This window comes from Pipra filicauda, unplaced genomic scaffold (assembly GCF_003945595.2).
Source record: "Pipra filicauda isolate LSUMZ 115617 unplaced genomic scaffold, ASM394559v2 scaffold30_size5312502_pilon, whole genome shotgun sequence".
Classification (NCBI taxonomy): domain Eukaryota; kingdom Metazoa; phylum Chordata; class Aves; order Passeriformes; family Pipridae; genus Pipra; species Pipra filicauda.
Window position 1 is genome coordinate 3,376,389 of NW_024104432.1, and position 19,443 is coordinate 3,395,831.

At 38.6% G+C, this 19,443-nt stretch overlaps 1 protein-coding gene across 8 annotated transcripts in view; it reads left to right on the plus strand.

The window, feature by feature from the left end:
- Positions 1–19,443, plus strand: part of CTBP1 (C-terminal binding protein 1) — a 239,939-nt gene that overhangs the window by 187,324 nt on the left and 33,172 nt on the right. For 5 of the 8 annotated variants that reach the window (XM_027736582.2, XM_039383430.1, XM_027736585.2 and 2 more), the window contains one exon: positions 15,131–15,285. In XM_027736582.2, the coding sequence (XP_027592383.1) occupies positions 15,131–15,285 (155 nt within the window). Of the gene's footprint in view, positions 1–9,981; positions 10,067–11,551; positions 11,769–15,130; positions 15,286–19,443 lie in introns of those variants that run through there. The other 3 variants (XM_027736590.2, XM_027736591.2, XM_027736589.2) reach the window with 3 other exon arrangements.

Here is a 19,443-nt window from a genome sequence, read left to right on the forward strand (position 1 = left end):
TGCTTTTATCAGTTGTGAAGTCAAATTCACTCATACATATAGAAAATATTAATTAGAACATATTATCAAATATATATAAATATTAATTAGGTTAGATCTGTGCACGCTGTCCTGTGAGCTGCTTGTGTGCAGATCCATATCTGCTCACTCCTAATGGGCTTGATTTTGCAAGGAACGCTCAGGTAGCGACAGCCTCGCTCTGCTGACCGACTGCAGAACCCCAGAACAACTCTGTGAACGAGGAACAAAGCAAGACCTTCTTAAAGACAAAACAGAAAATCCTGATGAAAGATGTGCACAGTGTGCACTTTGTGCTTTCATGTCGACCAACTGTGAAACCTCCGTGAGAATTGTACAAGTGTTCCCTCCTCCTTAATAGAGGTGTTCTGTATCCTGTTTTTCTTGACTAGAGACTGACAGCTTTTAGAAGTATTGTAATGATGAAGTGTCATTAGCTGTACACCATTCATGTCTTAAATGGCATCCTTTGTTGTATTCTTTGCTGTTCTTGTAAAATAGTTGGGTATGGTCAGGATCTTGATTTCCAGCACTTCTACTTGCGTTTTATTTTCTTGTTTTTGTAGGTTATTCATTTTTTGTTGAATTGTGTCTTTCTGTGATCAGTTGGCATGGAAACATGGCTCCCTTATAGGCCAGTTGCTTTTAGCATTAATTTGCAGGTACTTGTTTTTGAATGTGAAAATAGAAGCCATTTATGTTCTTCATCATTCCCCATCATTAATACTTGCATGCTTTCTGATGCAATGTAAATTATCTTTCCTTCTGTCTTAGAGAGGAAAATGTGCTCTTTCTTTTAACAGAGGAAAAAAAAATAATTACTCCATCGTGTGCACTGTATTATGAAGACAGTACTTCATATAAAAATTGGTTTTATACGTAAAACTTGACAGAATCAGCGAAACAAAGACTAACACAAAATCTTCATTTAAGCCCAGAAGGCATGTGATACTTCTCAACAGTGCAAAATCACGACACTCAATTTTTTTTTTTTTAAATATATTTAGTGACGTTACCCCTCCCTTTTTTTTTTAATTGGAAGAATGGCCTGTTTTCTTTTAGGGGTTTGCTGCATTTCCTTGGGAAAAGGTTGGAGATCTGCTTTGATCAGTACTGCCAAAAGTAGCAGAATGCTTTCATAGATATTTTGTGATTTTAGTTAGAGGAGTTTGAAGTTCTGAAATACCTCAATACTGTCAAAAATCAACTTCTGGTTGCTCTTACAGTTATTGCAGCAGCTCTCGTGGGGGTGTGATGGTCTGCGGCAGCGACTGCTGCTTGGAGAGAAACTAGAAGTGCTATCACACATCCTCATGAAGAACAGTTAGACTATTAGTGTTGGTTCACATTTCTAAAGATTTGAAACTATCTGAATAAATACTGTTTAAAGTATAGATAACTGTCTAAGACCTGCTGTAAGCAGACTGCCTTCAGTGTGGTTGCTTTCGAGTTCTTGAGGATGAGATTCAGTCTCATTCCTGACAGCTACAGACCATTGTCTGAAGAGCTTTATACAAACTGGATATGCAGAATAAAACTAAGATTTGAGTTCATTTACTTTGGCACATACTTCTCCATCCTGCTCCAGGCTTCACTTTGTTTCACTAACCATTTGATAGAGAGTGTGCAGAACAAACAAATTCAATTGGTACTGCTCATAACTCTGTTTTACATATTTAATAAACAATCAGTTCATCTGGCCTCTTTGGGTGTAGTACTGCACTGCTTTTTCTTTATTTTTTAATTTGAAGTACGCACTGTTCAATTTAAAAAGCGTAAGTCTATGCAGGATTTGGCAAATTTCAGTAAAAGAACTGCAGATCTGCAGATTAGAAATACTTTGTTCATGCCACTAGTCTTGTGCTATGAATTTCATGGTATTACTCAGCAACCATATGGCTCACTCCCTCTGGACAGTTTAAAAAAAAATTAGCTATAAAATGACACAAACAAATCCCTATAGGTGTAACCCCCCCACATTTTCACATTCACTATTTAAAAACTTCGGTGGAGAAGAAATAATCTTGTTTTGTGCCAAACTCTTCTACTGAAACTGTTCAGAGCTTCCTTTTAGTTACTTGCAAGTGGTTTTCTCAGAGGTTGAGAAATAGAGTTTAATACAGCAGACAAGGGCTTTTTAGGGCAGTTTCCAGATCAGATTTTCACTCACCATGATGCAGCTGTGGAAAGTTGGGCCTTGCCGCTTCCTGTGTGACAATATCTCATCATGCAGAATAAAACCATTTCTCCCATCTACCCCCACCCTCGTTCTCTTGTAAACAAATGGGTCTGTTGACAGAGAAGAGTGAAAAATAAATGGGTCCCACCCTTTCATCTTCTTGGTGTACTTGCAGAGTAAGTGGAGAGAAGATGCACTAAACTACTTTTTCCCTCCCCAGCCTTCCCTGAAGTGCCTAATGGCATTCCTGGTCCTGGAAGGGCAGCAGTGAGAACCACGTTGAGGATAAAACTCCCACTATTAATTGACTTAATCCCCATGCTGAATTTTCACTTTTCTGGCTTAGATTGATCTCTTCTTTCATGTTCTCTCTGGAATGGAATACTCAGTAACAAGTACAGGCTCTTTCTACATATTTTTAATTCTTTGCCCGGATTGTTGTGTGTGGTTGGTGTCCTTCTTGAATTACTTTTTCCACAGTTTGGGTAGACTACTCACTGAAATCAAAGGCTTCCATTATGATGGGAAGCTCTCCCATACTCTGCTGTGGGTTGTTGTCAGACCTCCCAGAGAAGTAAGCTACTAATTTTGTTGTCCTTTAAATATTTTTGACATCACAGTTTAATTATCTTTATATGAAGTATTGAACATGCTTTAAGGAATATATAGTTCTGAGTGTTTTATCTAAGCCCCTGAGGGTCACATTTCACAATGTACTGTGTGGTGTAGACTGTATAAGGAAATAATGCTAATTAATTATTTTTCAGAAAAAATAAGAAAGCACAGGTGGAGTTTCCTCTTAAAGCATTTAGCTCATTGACCAACACCTGCTTATTCACTGTTTATATGTACTTTATTTTAACCTGGTTTTCAGTGCAGACCTAATAAATGACCCTCATCTGGGCTACTTTTGGATGTACAATTTTCACCACAGAGAGTTATTTTTTAGATTTCATTTGTTCTTTTCAGCACTTGTTTTTCCTCTTCCTTTTGTAACTGGGACTGATAGTCCTGACTGAGGAGGGGCAGAAAGAATGAAAAGATTGATCTGAAGAAAACATTTTAAGAGCTACAGTTTCCTCTGAAATAACAGTTGTGTTTTCAAAGAACCTAGTAAGCACAAAGAGAGTGGCAGTAACCAAAGTTAGGGAGCAGAAGTATAACTTAGTTTTCTACTTTTGCCGTGATACACCTGCACTGGTTTGGTTTGCCTTACATTCAGAAAATAGGGAAAATAATGTGTTATGGAGACCTGTTACTCTGTTATGTCTCAATCTGAAGTGCAAGGGATGAGCTTCATGTTCTCCCATGGTGTTCTGGAAAGTAGTCATGATGGTTTCTGGGAGTTCTCTGATAGCTGTTGTATTGCACTGGGCAAGGACTGAGCTGTCATTCTCTCCCAGTTTTTCAGAAATCACAGGCATTAGGAATCAGACTTGTTTTCCAGTGTCTTTCTCTCTGCCATGTTCATTTTCTGAACAACAGAATGAGTTTCAAGATATGCTCTGTGATTGTTTATCTTAGAATGATAAAATTCCAGGTAATTTGAGTGTTTCCTGTCTTCTTTCAGAAACACAATGCTCCTGCAGCCTTTCAGCATGCTTCTGTTTATCCTGCTACTGACATCCCTCCTCTTTGTAGTTTCACAAAACGTAGAAAAATCACGGAGTGAGGTTTCTTTATTTCCGAATTTTTTACTAATCGACTAAAATCGAGCTTCTAATCGAGTGTAAAGCAGAGCACTGTAATTGCTTCTCAGACTGTTTTCAGTCTATATTTTGTTTCAGAAGGGAGCCCTTTTTCGTAACTGTCCGTTTTTCAGGAGCTGTGGCGCTGCACGGGTTGAAGGCTGTCACTGGGAGAGGGGGAGATGGCATTTGTGTGACGCACAGACCTGCCGTGGGCACATTTTGTAAGTGCCTCTGCCTGCAGATTGGAGGACACGGGAGCTGGAGCGAGTTCATGTTTTTAAGCTAAAAGATGCACAGAAAAGGCTGCAATAAAACTACAAACCGACATCCTAACTTAATTTACGGGGAAATGGAGTAGTGAATTCATTTTCCAAAAAGCAGCGCTCGATCCCACCGAGAATACACAGCCAGAGAGATAACCTGGCAAGAAATCTGTGTGAAGAGTGAAGGGTACCCGGTCCCCTTTTGCTTTAAGGTTCTGTAACTCTTAATAGTGGATTCAATAATTCGCTTTATAATACTTTCTTAATACTTGCATAAACGTTTTATGCAATTTACAGAGATAGAACAGGATTTGTGCCCTGAAAAATTTATAATTATCTGCAAAGCATTTTAATGCATGTGAATAGATCCTTTTCAAGTTGAAAATGCTTAAACTGGAGAGACTAAAAGAAACTATAAAACCTAGTGAAAAAAATGCAAATATGGGTCATTTTTAAACACTTCTGACTTTTCACTAGTTCAGTGGAAAGCATCTCAAAATGTTCAAAAACCTTCCCTAAACCCCTTTAGCATGTGGTATGTGTGGGAAGAAATATTTTGCTTCTCTCATCAAGTCATGGGAATAACTCCCAATTTTAACTCTGTTTTTCAGTACAGCTCTAACTGTGATGTTGGGACCAGAGCCTTTGTAATTGAAACTCAGATCTCTACTTGAAGAAAAGCTCAGTAGAACAGCTCTCTTACATCATACACTTCGGTTATATTATGATTAAATGTAACATGATAATATAAATCCAGCTTTTGCCTTAAACTGCCTGTTTTATTTGGCACTTGAACTGTTGTTACTGGCCCATACTCAGTGAGCTTGTCATTTTTATACATCCTGTTTGCTTACCTTCAAAATGAAGATCTTTTGAGAAAAAACTGTTTATTTAAGCTTGATTCGGCTGCAGAGGACCCTGGATGGGAGGTGCAGGACTTTGATTTCATTATGCTTCAAATTTTCTCATTTTACAACAGCACTGTTCTCTAGTTTGTAATCATCACCATCCATTTTCTTAATATTGACAGAGAACAGCAGAGGTCAGTGGCTGTGGGAGGAACCAGAAAGGGAGAGAGAAAAAAGAGCTTTAAGGAGCCCTTTGCAGAGGTTCAGTGTTTGTCAGAGTTTCTTTGGTTTTCAGAAGAACATAATGAAATGTAACTTGAGGGATTTTATTATCCTCATTTACCAGAAACCTTAAGGCTGTGTTGAATTGACCTGTTTTAATTATGCTGATCTTATAAGTCTAGATTATGTATATTTGTATGTATATATTTGTCTGGTTTTTAAAAAGTTTTTTAGCTGTCTGTCGTAAAGGAAGTTTCCAGCTCCCCTCCCTTCTTCCCATCCTTAAACAAGAATCACAGGGGTTTTGTTGTTGTTTTTTTCTTTTTTCACTGTAAGGATTGCTGACACATACAGCATCATGATGTTCAGCTGAGAGGATGGTGAATCACATTTGCTGCTTTCCCAAAATACAGAAAAAAAAGGTTCAGGAGTTACGAAGAAATTGGAGATGTCAGTGTTCAATATGTACAATATTTCCATACTGTTATTTTTAGTGTCATTTGAGCGTCTTCTACTGACCTCAAAAAAAAAAATTAAATCTTGTGAAACTAATTTGATTATCCAAGGCCCCACACTTGCTTATCTTCAGACTTTTTGTTAAGGAAAATAAGGAGTGTCCCAGGTAATAGTTTAACGTTCTTGGGTCAAAGTACAGGTGTGCTGTTAGAGAAATTGCTTTTGGTGTTTGGGATCAGAATAAAGGAAGCCTTTGATGTTGGCTCTGCTCAGGTTATTGGGTTTCTTTCTTAGAATCCTGTACAGCATCTAAAATATGAGGAAAGAAGCACAGAGAGAGAGTAGCCATTAGTGCAGGCTACATTCAGAAATTTTATGTTGTAATAAATACTTGTCAGTGTCTTTAAAACATAATGTGAAATTAATACTCTGAAAGTGGTTGCACTGACAATGCTAAAAAGTGGTATTTTATCCCAAAGCATATTTGCAGCTCAGGCAGTGGTTTAAAACAAAGCAAACAAAAAAACCCAAACCTGCTGGAATAAAATAACTGACTGTAAGAGTAATGTTTTTGGAGGAACAAATTACCATTTTCTTCTTTTTTCCTACATAGTTCAAATACATCATATTTTACAGGCACATCAAGAGTCATTCCTTAGGGGAGTTGCATTTTAAATTAACATTATGTGGCTGTTCGGCTTTTATCCAAATCACAGCCAAGATGGCAGTTCTGATAACTTGATTTAAAGTGAGAAAGCAATGCTTCCAAGCTTTGTGCTGAATCCATGGCTAAAGGAGCGAGGGGACGGGCCACTGATGTACTTCCCTTCATGTGCAGCACAGCCCTGTTTTGCCAACCCGTTCTAGGCTTGTGTTATTTATTCTAAATGTTGTCCTGAAAATCTCCAGTCCCGCTTCTTCCGTGGAAAGTGTTTTAGTAAGTCTTGGCATGATCTGTATTGTTACTGGAATGGCTCGGGGAGTTAATCATTCTGCTCCTAGTGCAATTGTTGAAGCAGATTGTTTTTCCAGTTACTGCCAGCAGGAATTTTCTGCCCCCCCCCCTTTTTTTTTTTTTAAGTCACACCCACCAACCCATAAAATTTATGGTCTGAAATATAAGCTCAGTTGTATTTTAAACTAGAGTTTGGGAGTGTGTTAGGGTGGGTTACCCTCCAGTTGCCATAATCAGCCTTCTCCATGGTTGTCCTGGGAGAGGATGGAAGTGGAGGCATATTCTGATACACACCCAGCATATGGTGAGCTCTGGGAACATTTGTGATGCAGACTTGATTCATGCCTTCAGTTCTTTATTTTGGAGAAGCTGCCCCATCAATAACTGGGAAATTCACGTCCATAGTCATGGCAAACGTGGTTGCAGAGGGTCATAATTCTCAAGTTCCTTGATTCTTTATTTGTAGGGACTGTCCCCAGCTTCCCTGCAGCGATTCCTGTAAGTTACCAAATACTTCGTGGCTTTTGCCACAGTGTGTGTGGGCAGGGGCATTCCACAGTCACCATAAAACTCATGGAATAAGTAACAGAAGCTGGCAGCCTTAGCCAGAATTTCTCTGAAGGTGGGATTGATGGGAGTGAACTCAGCTAGGGCAGCTCCACCATTGCTCATTTATTTGTCTTCCCCCCCTCCTTATTACTTAATAAAGGTAAAAATATTTGAAGTGGTGAAATATTCACTGTGGACAGGCACTAAGATGCTGCATATCCAGGGAAAGCTCAGACCTTAAAAATGTTTTGCTTTTCTCTGGAATTTGCTTTCACGTATGTGATACCTGAAAGCAGCACTTCTGCAACATTGGTTTTTGTGTATGTTTTATTGCAGATACTTAGACTTTCTGTTTTTGGTACTTGATATAGTTGTTACTGAATATCTTAATTTGTTTTGCTTTGTAAATGGTGATAGAAAATTAACACATTTTACCACAGCTCATGATGCCGTTACTGCTTGTTTATTTGACATTAAATAGGTGTGATTCATATTGTTTTCAGTCTTATTTTGAAAAGTATTAGTTAAGATTAGGCATATCATTACAGCATGCTTCAAATATGTAATTTGAGTAATTTTTTGACAGATGTGAAATACTTCCAGTTTTCTTGTGGAAGTTTGAAGTACGTGTGTAGTAATAGAAAATATTACCAGATGATTTTGTTTCCCCTTATCGGACCTTTATTTCTGATCACAGGCTTTCAAGATGTGCCTTGTGGGACCTTTTGTTTTATTGTACCCCGGCAGGCACTTAGGATTTTGTGTGGACACTGACAGATGCTGGACAAATAACAGCAAAATTACTAGATGTTTAAAAAAGACTGGTTAGGGAACGCTATTTAAAAAATAAAACAGAAACCCATATCCTCGTGGTTGTCAGAATAATGTCTAAGAATGGCAAGTTTGCCTGCTGTGTGAGTGTGGAAAAGTAATGAGGAACCGTGATTCGGGTTCCAGTAAGAGCAGGGAAGTGTGGAATTATTCTAAATAGAAATCATTGGGTCATTCTGTTTTGATGGTACCAAAAGGGAAAATCAAGTAAGAGCATTGTTTCCAAACACTGTGGTGAGGCCTTTGTGTTTTCTGCTGTAGTGATTGCTTGGGTACCCAGCTTCATTTCTCACCGGTAGTGAAATAATGGTGAGATGTGTGCAGAAATCCAAGTACCATTAAAGTCTGTGGGCTGGGGTGGTAATTACACGGTGGTGTTGGTTTTACATTTGTGTGAGGGCATGAGCTGTGAGTGTCCTGTGGAGCTCTGGGTGCGTTTCAACCTGCACAGTTACCAGGAGGATACAACCGGGTGTGACTGCTCTGCACATCAGTGGGTCAACACAGCCCAGGAAACCACTTGTATTTTTCTTGGTCTCTTGCAAATTAAAAAGAAAAGAAGGAAGATGACTTGTTTTTACTGAGTTTGGGTAAATAAAAAGCATAGGCGCCAACAGTGTTCGTGTGCTCTGCTCTTCCAGTAAAGTTTCAGTGTGCTCAGCCTTAACCCCTGAGCTCTGGGGACTTCCACAGGGACTGACCACGTGCTTCAAGTGAAGTTTATACTCAGTTTTCTCTTGCATTTATACTGTGAAGTCCAGATCTTGCTCCTTTGAAAATCAGTTTGGGATTGTTCCTATAAATTTTAATAAGCCTTGCAGCCGGTTCCTAAAAATCTTAGGAAACGTAGTTAGAAGCATTAAATGAGTTGAGAAAAGAAGGAAATTAAATTTAATCTGCTGAGTAATTCAGTCTTCCGAGGGGGGCTGTCACTTTTCTGTGCATGCCCCTTGTTGGTGTCCTTTATTTAAGAATATTCTTCCCTGTGCTCCCCTCCAGTCCCATATCCCAAATCATGGGAATTTGCATCCTGCTTGTCTTGAAGGCAGCAGCAAAAAGTGTTGGCTCAGATTCTGGTGGAATCAGGAGATTTTTGTGTTGCATATTCAGCATCTAAATATGCTGAATATCAAAATACTGAAGGCTGGTAAGTGCTCTTTTTTTCCTTGCATTCATTTTACTGATCCTTGTACCTGTGTTGTATTTTAAAATTTATTTCTTATTGTTTGCTCTTAGAGTTTTGCTCTACCTTGAATCTTAATGTCACTTGAGTTCACGATGCACAAAACAGTGATCTCTCAAAACAAAGTCCAAAGAGTAAAAATGCATCATAGGTCAGGAACCTTAAAATATGTTTTTGAAGTATGATGTTTCTAGGAATTTTAATAGTGCATATTGGCAAACCTAATTCATAACAGCTTCTGTGTTCGTGTTATGAGGAGGATATTTTTTGTTTGTTTTGACAACTTGTTCTTTACTTGAATTGATATTAGCATTTAGTTTTGGAAAAGATGCAAATTTTTTTGAGGGTTTATGGTAAATAAATGACAGCTCTCACTGAATTTATGCCTAGGTAAGAATATAAAGTAAAGGTAAATGCCACAGGGGATTAGTCTCATGTTACATGTGCAAGACTGTAAATCAGTTGAACATCCAACCTGTCATTTTTTGGCTCTTGTTTTTGTAAATATTGATTAGATTTTTCAGTAGTTTGCATTTTGTTAAAAACGTAAATCACTTTGACGTTTTACAGCGTATAAAGAAAGTTTTGTAACACAAATTCTTTGAAAAGGACGTTGTCGGGGGATTTTTCCTGCTTATTAAATCTTTGCACTTGTAAGAATCCCCAGAGACGTGACAACTCTCCTTTGCCAGGCTGCTCTCCTCCATTTCGTGTGCCTGTTGGTTTGTCATTATAGGGTTACTGATAAGTGTTGTGCTTTTTGGCATTGATGTATTTTTCAGAAAAAAGAATTGAAGCATTTGTTTTGAAAAAAGAAAAACACATTTAAAGAATTACATGGACTTTGCAAACAGATTTAAGAAAATGAAAGGTAGGTCAAATTTTGGGCCTACAAACCTGACAATGTCCTTTAGTTAAGTTAATGTGTATGCCTTATATGAGACATTCCTGATCCTAATGATGTTCCATTAATCAGCAGCAGAAAAATGTGAAAATGACATTGTTAATCATCATTAATCCTAATAGCTTTTCTTGTTGCATTTTGGTATGTTTTCTGATGTCAGTAAGCGGTGGCAGCCTCAGTTATTTGTGCATTGATCACTTCAGTAACTGTCAGTTCAGAACATGAAAGGTTGTTTTACAAAAGGTTTAAAATACATTGTAACAGCCTAGAGTATGTTAGAGCCTAGAGAGCTTTCTTACCCTCCAGTCATGAGCATGCCTAATGACATTGGCTTCAACTCATCCCCCTTGGAGTGTAGCACAAATAATGCACCTTTGCTTCAGGAGCAATGGGAGGTACAGGTTGGATTTGGGAGCGGTGAGGACACTACCCTGCTTAGGTAGCTCCTTTTCTCTCTAGCTTAAAAAACTACATGTTGTTCTGAGGTTGGTCTGATCATTTTTAAGTCCTCATGGTGCCATTGGAGATGTAGGATAGCTCACGACCCTTCCTCTTGTTTTGGCTGCAAACCTGGACAGTGCGTTGATTAATCCTCTTGTTTGTGGGACCCACAGGCACTTAAGTGCTTGCACATGGGGCTGGCCTCCTCTCGGGTTCTGCAGCTGAAAACTGATTTTTTCTTTTTTTTTTCTTTTTTTTTTTCATAAAAGCTGGACTAGACTGAGGTTTTGATAGGTTTTTCTTTCCAAGAGAGCTGGTCCAGACTGCAGCTGTGCAAGGGTACTCTGCTGTTAGTTATTTACATGGTGAATAACTGCTGCGTACGGAGAGCTGCTCTGTCTGTCTGTGCACCTCATACCCGGTATTAATTTAGAAAAATTCCAGCACTCACTGACACAGTAGCTCTTACTGGGGCAAGAGCTTCACCACCAGATTATTTCCATATTGGTGGGGAGGAGTGGGCAAAAACCCCAAAGTAATAGCTGGATTAGGACTGTCGGGAAAACTTCGGATTTTTTGCATAAATACATTTAGATAACCTTAAGGGCCTGACTTAGACCCAGCAAAACCAGCAAGATCAGAGTTAAGGCTTCTCACTCCATCTCTGGTATTCACTGGAGGGGGGATGTTGGAGTTCACACACTATCCCTGGATCCCTGCTCACTCAGGCAAAGCCTTGGCCGCGCGAGCGGTGCCAACTGTTCCAGGTACGTGTATGTACAATACACCTGCTGTCCTGAGCAAGGTGCCCCATGTGCCTTAACACTCTGCTGCTTTCCCTGGTATGTTAATGGCCTGTGGCAGCACAGCAGGTGTGGTGGAAAGCCAGCAGCCAAAGGGGGAAGGGTACAGATGCAGTGAGAAGCTTTAAACTTCGAGTTTCCTGCCTTCTGTGAGCACGAGTCAGACCCTTAATGTTGTTTTAATGTATTGTTTGTGTTTAATTTTTAGTAAAAATTTGAACGCCATCCAGGCTACAGAGGTTGCAGTGGATAAGAAGTTTAAAAGCTTTGGTTCAAGATTACAGGAGGCTGCAAGAAAAATTAAAGACATGGAAATGAGGATGGAATGACAGGCTGCTATTTTGCCTCAGAATACTGAAGATTGTAAAGCATTGAGAAATCGAATTCATGACCCTGGAAACCAAGCTCAGATTAAGAAATGTCAGGTTGGTAGGGGTTCCTGAAAGTCTTGAGTTAGGATAAACTGAGATTGTTTTCCCATAATGAAAGATTATAGGATGTGGGGGTGGATGGTATAATTTTTGTTATCTGTGTAATGTGAAATGCAATGCCATATACTTAAATAAGCCAGCTAAGTGAAATTATTTGTTTAAATTAGTTTCACATTTGTGGTGTTGAATGTCACTTTTGACCGCTTTACAGTTATTTCTCTCTGGCACAGAGTTGCATGATTTACTGTAAATGCAGGCATGCCAAATACTGCTCTTAAATACACGTTGCTTCCTCCTGCCTCTGCAAGGGTCTGCTGCAAAGCCAAAGGCATGGTGCAGGATGACATTTCTAGATAAGAGATGGGCAGAACATATCTAAGTGGTGGAAGAGGAAGGGGTTTGTTCAGAAGGTTCTTATTCATAGTGAAGCCGTGTCTCTCCGAATGTGAACCTTAAATAGTGGCTGTCACTGTGGTGAAGTTCCTGTGAGTTTACTTAAGTGTTGAGTTATTGCCTGCGATTCAGGGACAGGATATTTAGGCAGAAGGATTGTGCAACAGGAAGTCTATGCTGAAGTTCAGAAAGGATTTTGGCAAGCAAAGGTTTGTAGGGTTTTTGTGGTCAAGGTCACTGGGTGTATTTGAATTCTAGGGACTCTTAAAAAAGTCTCTCTTGGGGAGAGTTTGTCCTTCTAGTTGTATTTTGACTTCTGTTTCTGTGCTTTGGGGCTCGGTCTGGCATTCCCCTTAGCACTGATGTTACACAGGTAACTTGGTTGAAATCTTCAGATACGCTGGTGTGAGGGGAAAACCAGACCACACCTTTGTGTGTTTTAGAGAAATCATTATCTGAAAGGGCTGTTTTTTGTACTGTTGTATTTAATGGTTTTCTGAGATAGCTCTAGTCAGAAAAGTGTTTCTTAGAGGTAAGAGTTTTTAATCTCATCCTTTTTCTGTTTGGATTGAATGTGCTCTGCTGTTGACAGAGCTGCTTTAGTTGTAGCTCTATGCCATATTTTTATAGCTCTGCCTTTTTTTCCTCATTCGTCTACAACAACTTCAGTATCAAAAGTTCTGGGTTTTTTTTATTCTAGCTAGCATTCAAACTTGTCATTGAAGTTCTGCTTTTGCTGCACTGACAAGACTGACCATAACATTTCAACTTTAAAGTGAGCACAGTTACTTTAAGCAAAATGAATAGGACTTGCAGTGTCATTTTTACATTCGTTTCAACACTTAATTGCATTTTAGGTAATGCTATTACATATGCTGCTTTGAAAGAAACATGAGCAAATCTGTAACATGCTTTATCTTAGGGGTTTTTTAAAGTAAGTTCAATGTGGGTTTCTATAATTAAGTTCCCATTAAAGGATAGTTATTGTTCTCTGGGTGACTACGTAGCTTTGTTGTATATTCATGTTATGTTCCTGACATGTACTGCATTACTAATGTGTGGTTTGTATACTAAAAATTACTGTATGGGGCTCAGGTGGCCATTTCTGGTTCAAACAGGTATCAATAGTAAGTTAACAGGATGTGCAGTTTTCAAAAATTATATTTAAAAGGCTCCCATCTAATTTTGGTGGCTGGATGTTACTGAAAGAATACGTGTACCAGAAACATTTCTAAGCATGTCTATCACAGTAGAGGTTAGGAGTGGGTGTTTTTACAGCAGAACATAGTTTTCATGGGTGTTGTACTCATGGAAAACTTTGCTAGTGAGTACTTTTCACATCTCGATGCCTCTGTGCTATGGTGAGAGCACTGCAGGGTCAGTCCATCAGCATCAGCAGATGTTGGGAGACACTGTGACTAGAACAGGAAAGAGCCAAATGTAGTAACTCTTGTTCTGTCTTCTTTACAAAGTTTTTATGCCTGAGGAACTTAAATACCAGATTGTAGTAGGGCTGGACTATCATCCCTACTTGGTTAGGGCTGGACATGGAGTTTATAGGTTGAGGCTGGACTGTGAGGGCAGGAGTCTCCTTCAGCCCAGACCTGAGCCTGGTCCCAGTGGGGGAGTAATAGACTGCTTCTGTTGACTTGTGAAAATCTCTCTTCCCAGCAGCTGTTTTTCTTCATGAGATGCCTTGTACAGCTGGGATTCTAATAATTTTCCATCCACTTAAAATGCAGATACCAGTCTTTCAGGGCTTGCTTTCTGACCCAGTCTGGGACTTAAGATGCAGGGACTGCTTGTAGAAGTTAACTGGGGGACTTCCATCGTTTGCATTAATGTTGGACTAACTTGGATTATCAAGGAAATATGCAATGTTTTAAAATTCACATTGCGACAAAAATATGGTGGTATTTGCATATAAGAAAGATCTAGCCTGCTTCACCTTGCAGTATTTAAAACTTATTTTAAAAGAGGAAAAAAAAAACGTACTTTTGGTCTTGCTTTTCCTTATCTCTTCAGGAAGTCTTTTTTTTTTTTTTTTCCACCCACGCTTAACTACTTTTGTGTAAATGTAATGGTTTAATATTATCCCCAGTTTAATATTATTCCTCTGAGTACTGTTGTGTGTTTATCCCATCTACACTGTTAAAAAGATGCTCTCTAACTATCTTAAGGATTACTTTTCATTTCAAGACTCTGTAAAGAGGATGTAAATGAAGTCTGCAGTTCAGACTGATTTTTCTGCCCCCAGCTACTTAATGTGAATTTCTTTGTCACTCCACAGTGTTCCAAGTGTGATTTTGGTTTAGGGAGAGACCTTTTGTTCATGTTTTATAAGAGTTTTCAATAGTGGATTAAGTGTGATGTGTTTGACTAAGCTATATAGGACTGTTTTGTAAAATTTTTTAAGTCTAAGCAGACCTACATAGATCAGTAATTAGCCTGTAAACTTGGACAGGCTAATGCACCATTTTGCTGTTGTAGGCTTTTTTCAGTTACGTTTTAGTCTCAGCAGAATCATCATTATATATGTAAATTGAACACTCAAATCCTCACTGACTTGCTTATGATATTCCATAAGCTACACTTCTACAAGCCTGGACAAGATATTTCTCACTCTGTCTAGAGCTCACAAAGGTGTGGAATCCAATCAAAACATGGATAAGATAGCACAGACACTTCTTAATAGTGCAGTAAGGATGTATCTTTAAAAAACAAATATACTGTTCCCTTAGTGGTTTTATCCATCTTTCGTTGTTCAGCCTCCTGAACCTCCATGGAATTTTTTCCTTACGTCTTCCGTGTTTGGTTGACTGCTGAGTGTAAACTTGTTCTTGTTTTATTAGCTTCAGTCCTTGAAATCTTTTTCTGCCATCAGAATAAACAGACTAGCTATAAGCTATTTTTTAATTGTGTTTGCATGGCTTGAATAACAAGTGTTCTCTGTTTCCTTGCAGGCATTCGACCTCCGATCATGAACGGGCCCATGCACCCGCGCCCCTTGGTAGCGTTGCTGGATGGCAGGGATTGTACAGTAGAAATGCCTATTCTGAAGGATGTAGCCACAGTGGCATTTTGTGATGCTCAGTCTACACAAGAAATTCATGAAAAGGTAATATTCCAGAGGCGTAATTGAGATGTTTGGGGAAAATGGAAATATTTTAATGATTCGGGTCAGATCCAGTGTTGTGTCAGCTCTGACATCGTGTTCAGCTGTTGCATTTTAGTTACTGGCTGATCACCTCAATGAGCAAGTTGATGGTCATTTCCAATAGCTCATGAAATATGATGATGAAACAAAGATTCAAATGTCTGTATGCTGAAGTATTGCTTTTGTGTAGAGTATGTTTGGCTGGATGTCGTCCATATGATTACCTACTGAATTAGTTTCATAGAGAGAGTTACTTCTGGGAAAAATATTATTGCATGGTATTTTCAAATGCTCCTTGGAAACACTTTTGTTACTCAGCCTTTGTCTGGAAAGACAAATCTCAGTATTGGGTTGTCTGTGTGGGAGACATTCTAATTTCTTTGTTTAGCCAAGATATTGTGCAGGTTGGGTTAAGCAGCCTTGTGCACTGAGAATGGTCACTGCAGAAGAGTTTCAAAACAAATGCTAACTCAAAATTCATGTGGAAAATGCAGTGAATGAGAACCTAACTTGAGAACACATACAAGGAAGTGAAAACTTCTCAGTCTTCATTCATAATTGGAGCTGCAGAGATTTTAATTAAATCTTAATTTATAGGGTTAAAGACTATATTTCAGTTTTTTAATTGAGAGAAATATTCAACCCAAGATTTTTTTTCTCAGTTCCCTCTTACCCTATATCAAGAGTTAAAATGTGCTGGAATGCCTTATTTCTGCGTGTTTCTTTTTAGTCATGTTGAAAAGTTGCTTTCATTTTACTGTTTTCCTATCTCACACCACTGTCAGAAGTTTAATACATGAAGTAGGTGGATTTCATTTACAAATACTAAATGACACTTGGAGAATAAATAATATAAATGCTGTTCCACTTTTATTAGTCGATAACAGCAGTCTCCTCTTCACGTGAACACTGTAAGATTGGCAGCTGCACCACCTGTATAGTTTTATGCTTTGCTTACTGCAGTCAACATCATTCACTTCTGGTGCATCAAAACTGGGGAATTCCTGTGGGCCATAAATGCTGGGCATGGAAACACTGGGGATCTTCTGTTATCAGTGTAGTAAATGAACTTTTCAGATCCTGAGAATGGAAGTCAGTGTGTGTCTCTCAAATTGTAGCTTTGGAAAAGCACTTAAATATCTGATGAATGACGCAGGCAATCTGTTGCTGATCTTCACAAGAGTGTCGTATTGAGGGGATTATACTGAAACTTGCATCCTTTGCTTTTTATTGTACATAAAATGTTCATTCTCAGTGAGCTCAGTAATACATCAGGAATATTTTCTCCAGTTATCAGTACACTGCCATAATAAGATTTTCATTTTTCTAGAGGATGAGACAGTCCTAAAACATTTGGGTTTTCAGAGTGCCATTGTTCTGCCAGGTAGTAAATTTCTGCAACAAAAATCACAAACCTTAGTTCATTATCACAGTGTTGTATTACTTTAACATAGACTGAGAGATCAGTTTTATGAAGTGTTGAGCACTGTTCACTTCTGTTTGAAAAGTGTTCACTGTTCATCTGCGGTAAAAAATGGCTGTTTTTCAACTATCTTTAGAGTTATATGAGAGAAATATCTGTATTTTAGTACTGTTTGTATAATACCTTATTTGGGAACGGTGCTTTACTGAATATAAAACTGTTTTCACAGAAAGTTTTAAAATGAAAAGTTGCATATTTAAAGCAGTATCTAAAATATTTGTGTCTTTATGAGTGCAAATTCTTGACCATGCTAAATGATGCTGTCCTGTTAATTAAAATACAGATTTTGATAATGGATGTTAATTTGCAAAAGGCTGTTCCCCATTGTGAAAGACGAGATGACTGAAAATCAGGAGAAGGTTTAGTGTTGACAAGAGCTTGCTGAAAGCAGAAGGTGAAATTTATTTTTTCTTTCATATTTCATGTCTTCAAGAAGAGCTACTGAATCCATAGGGTAGCAGATACAGATACACTTAGTCTGAAGTTGCAGGAGGCAGGCCAGAGACTGGGAGGTTAAGGATGGGGCTTGAAAGAGGTGATTGAGGTTGTTTGATACTCCTTGATGGGTGACTGTAGATTAATGTAATGGGGGGGGGGAGAAAAGACAGGAACTGAGAATCACTTGGGGAGGAAAGGAGTGAAAGACTGCAAAGGATGGTTCAGAGAGTAAGAACTGGTATAAACTCAGCTTGTGCACCTCACCAGGGTGTGAGGTGTTGGCATTTGAGGAATGAACATTTTAGAACCTGGAGAAGGTATTTCTACTGGTCATGAGAAGGTTTCGGTGACAGGATTGGTTTAAAATACTGTCTTTTTGGTATATTGAGGAAATAGTGAAAAGGGGATTTGTAGCAGTTTGTGAGAGAGCAAAGCACAAGGTAGATACTTTTTTCATAGAGAAGCAAGGAGGCTGAGAGATTTTCACACATACAGAAAGGAGGAGGAGAAATGAGGATTTGAATACCATTTATATGCAGAGACAAAAGCAGGATGTTACCAAATACTGTTATACCTTATTATGTGTGCTGAGTAAAGAAAGTTTTCCTCCAAACTGGGTAATGCCCAAATTGCACTTCTGTAGCAGCTCCCTTATGTCAAGAGTTCATTTTTCAATCACTTTTTATGGCTGAGGAGATTAAAGTTTGGAAATTAAGTAACTAGTTTAAAGTCACAGGTAAATAATAAAGTGTATTAGAACTCTGTTTTGTCTCAGGTCAAAGCATTCGTTCCCTGTTCTGCTGCATTGAAGGCAACTTGGATGGTGAAGATATGTTTCCCTCCTTCTGAAAATCAAGCTGCCAGTGCTTAAGTGAATACTGACGTTTACTAAGAGTGATCCAAGGTTTTGAAATAACTCTGTACTTAGAGGACACTTACTACACTTCTTCAGAAATTAGTAATGCTTGAGGTTTTACTGAATTTTTGTTTGGTTTGTTGTTTTCCCATTCTCCCTAGAAAAAGCAGTTTGTTTTCAAGCCAGTCTGAAGGGCTGCAATAGATGTGTTTATCACTTAACCCCTAAGTTCTGTTTTTTTGTAGATATTGCATATGACTGTGTGAAGTTGAGCATTACGTTTGCCAAACTGTATCATGGGATAACTGGGAACTGGGTTCATTGCATCCTATCAGGAAACTTCTGTCATTTAGGGTAAAAATCATTTTAAGATTTCAGTGTTTAAATTTCTTTCTTATTAGAGATTGCATTACTGTTGATAAAAGTTACTCACTGCACTTAAACTGTTTTTTATTTTACAATTAATGATGTGTAAATAAGTTTTCTCAGTAACCATCTAACACTGTGTCGAAGTGTATGTGGTGTTTTGGTTTGTTCTGCCAAAAACACAGTTGCTCATCCAAAAAAAATATTTAAAAATACTTAGCTTGCTTCCATCCTCATTCCAGGACAACTTTCTTTTTTCTCTATCTCATGCTCTGTTGTCTGTCCCCCTGTTTTCTCCTAATTCCTTTTCCTTTCAGTGCCATTCACACAGTTTGCTGCTTTTCTTGCCTCCTTGGCATCCCTCCCCAGTGCTCCTGATTTTTACAATATTGCTGCTCCTTTCCACTTCTGTACCTTTGAAGGCTTGACAGACTCAAGCACACCCTTGAGATCTTTGTGTTGCTGAAGATTTTTTTGAGTTCAAGTTTTTTGCTCTTTGGGCTTCCTGACCTTTGCTATGTGTTCTGTAACATGGAAGTGCTGTGTAGATCCAGAGGGCTGAATGTAAACAAACTGTGCAAGAGCTGGTAATGGACATCTTGACCAAGCAGAGGGGAAATAGCGATTCTTGCTAACCCAGATGAAAAGACAGGAAGCACAACTGATTAGGAATGGTCTTTAAAGCAAAATATATGGCCTGGAAAGAAATCAAAAGTTTGTTTGAAGCTGAGTACATTTTCTCAGTCTTTTTTTCTGTAATTATGTGATTTCCTACATCAGGTAGAAGAAAAAAAATGTGTGTGTTTGACTGGATTTACAGCTTCAAGCAGATACCCAAGTTCACCAGAACACTGAGAATAGTCTTCCTGGGTGGAAGTGGGAAAAGAGTCTGTCTGGTAAACCTGTGCCTCAGCCTTAGCAGTGATTGAGGTAGAATGTGTCAGATCCCTTGATCCTGTTTTATGAATACAAAATA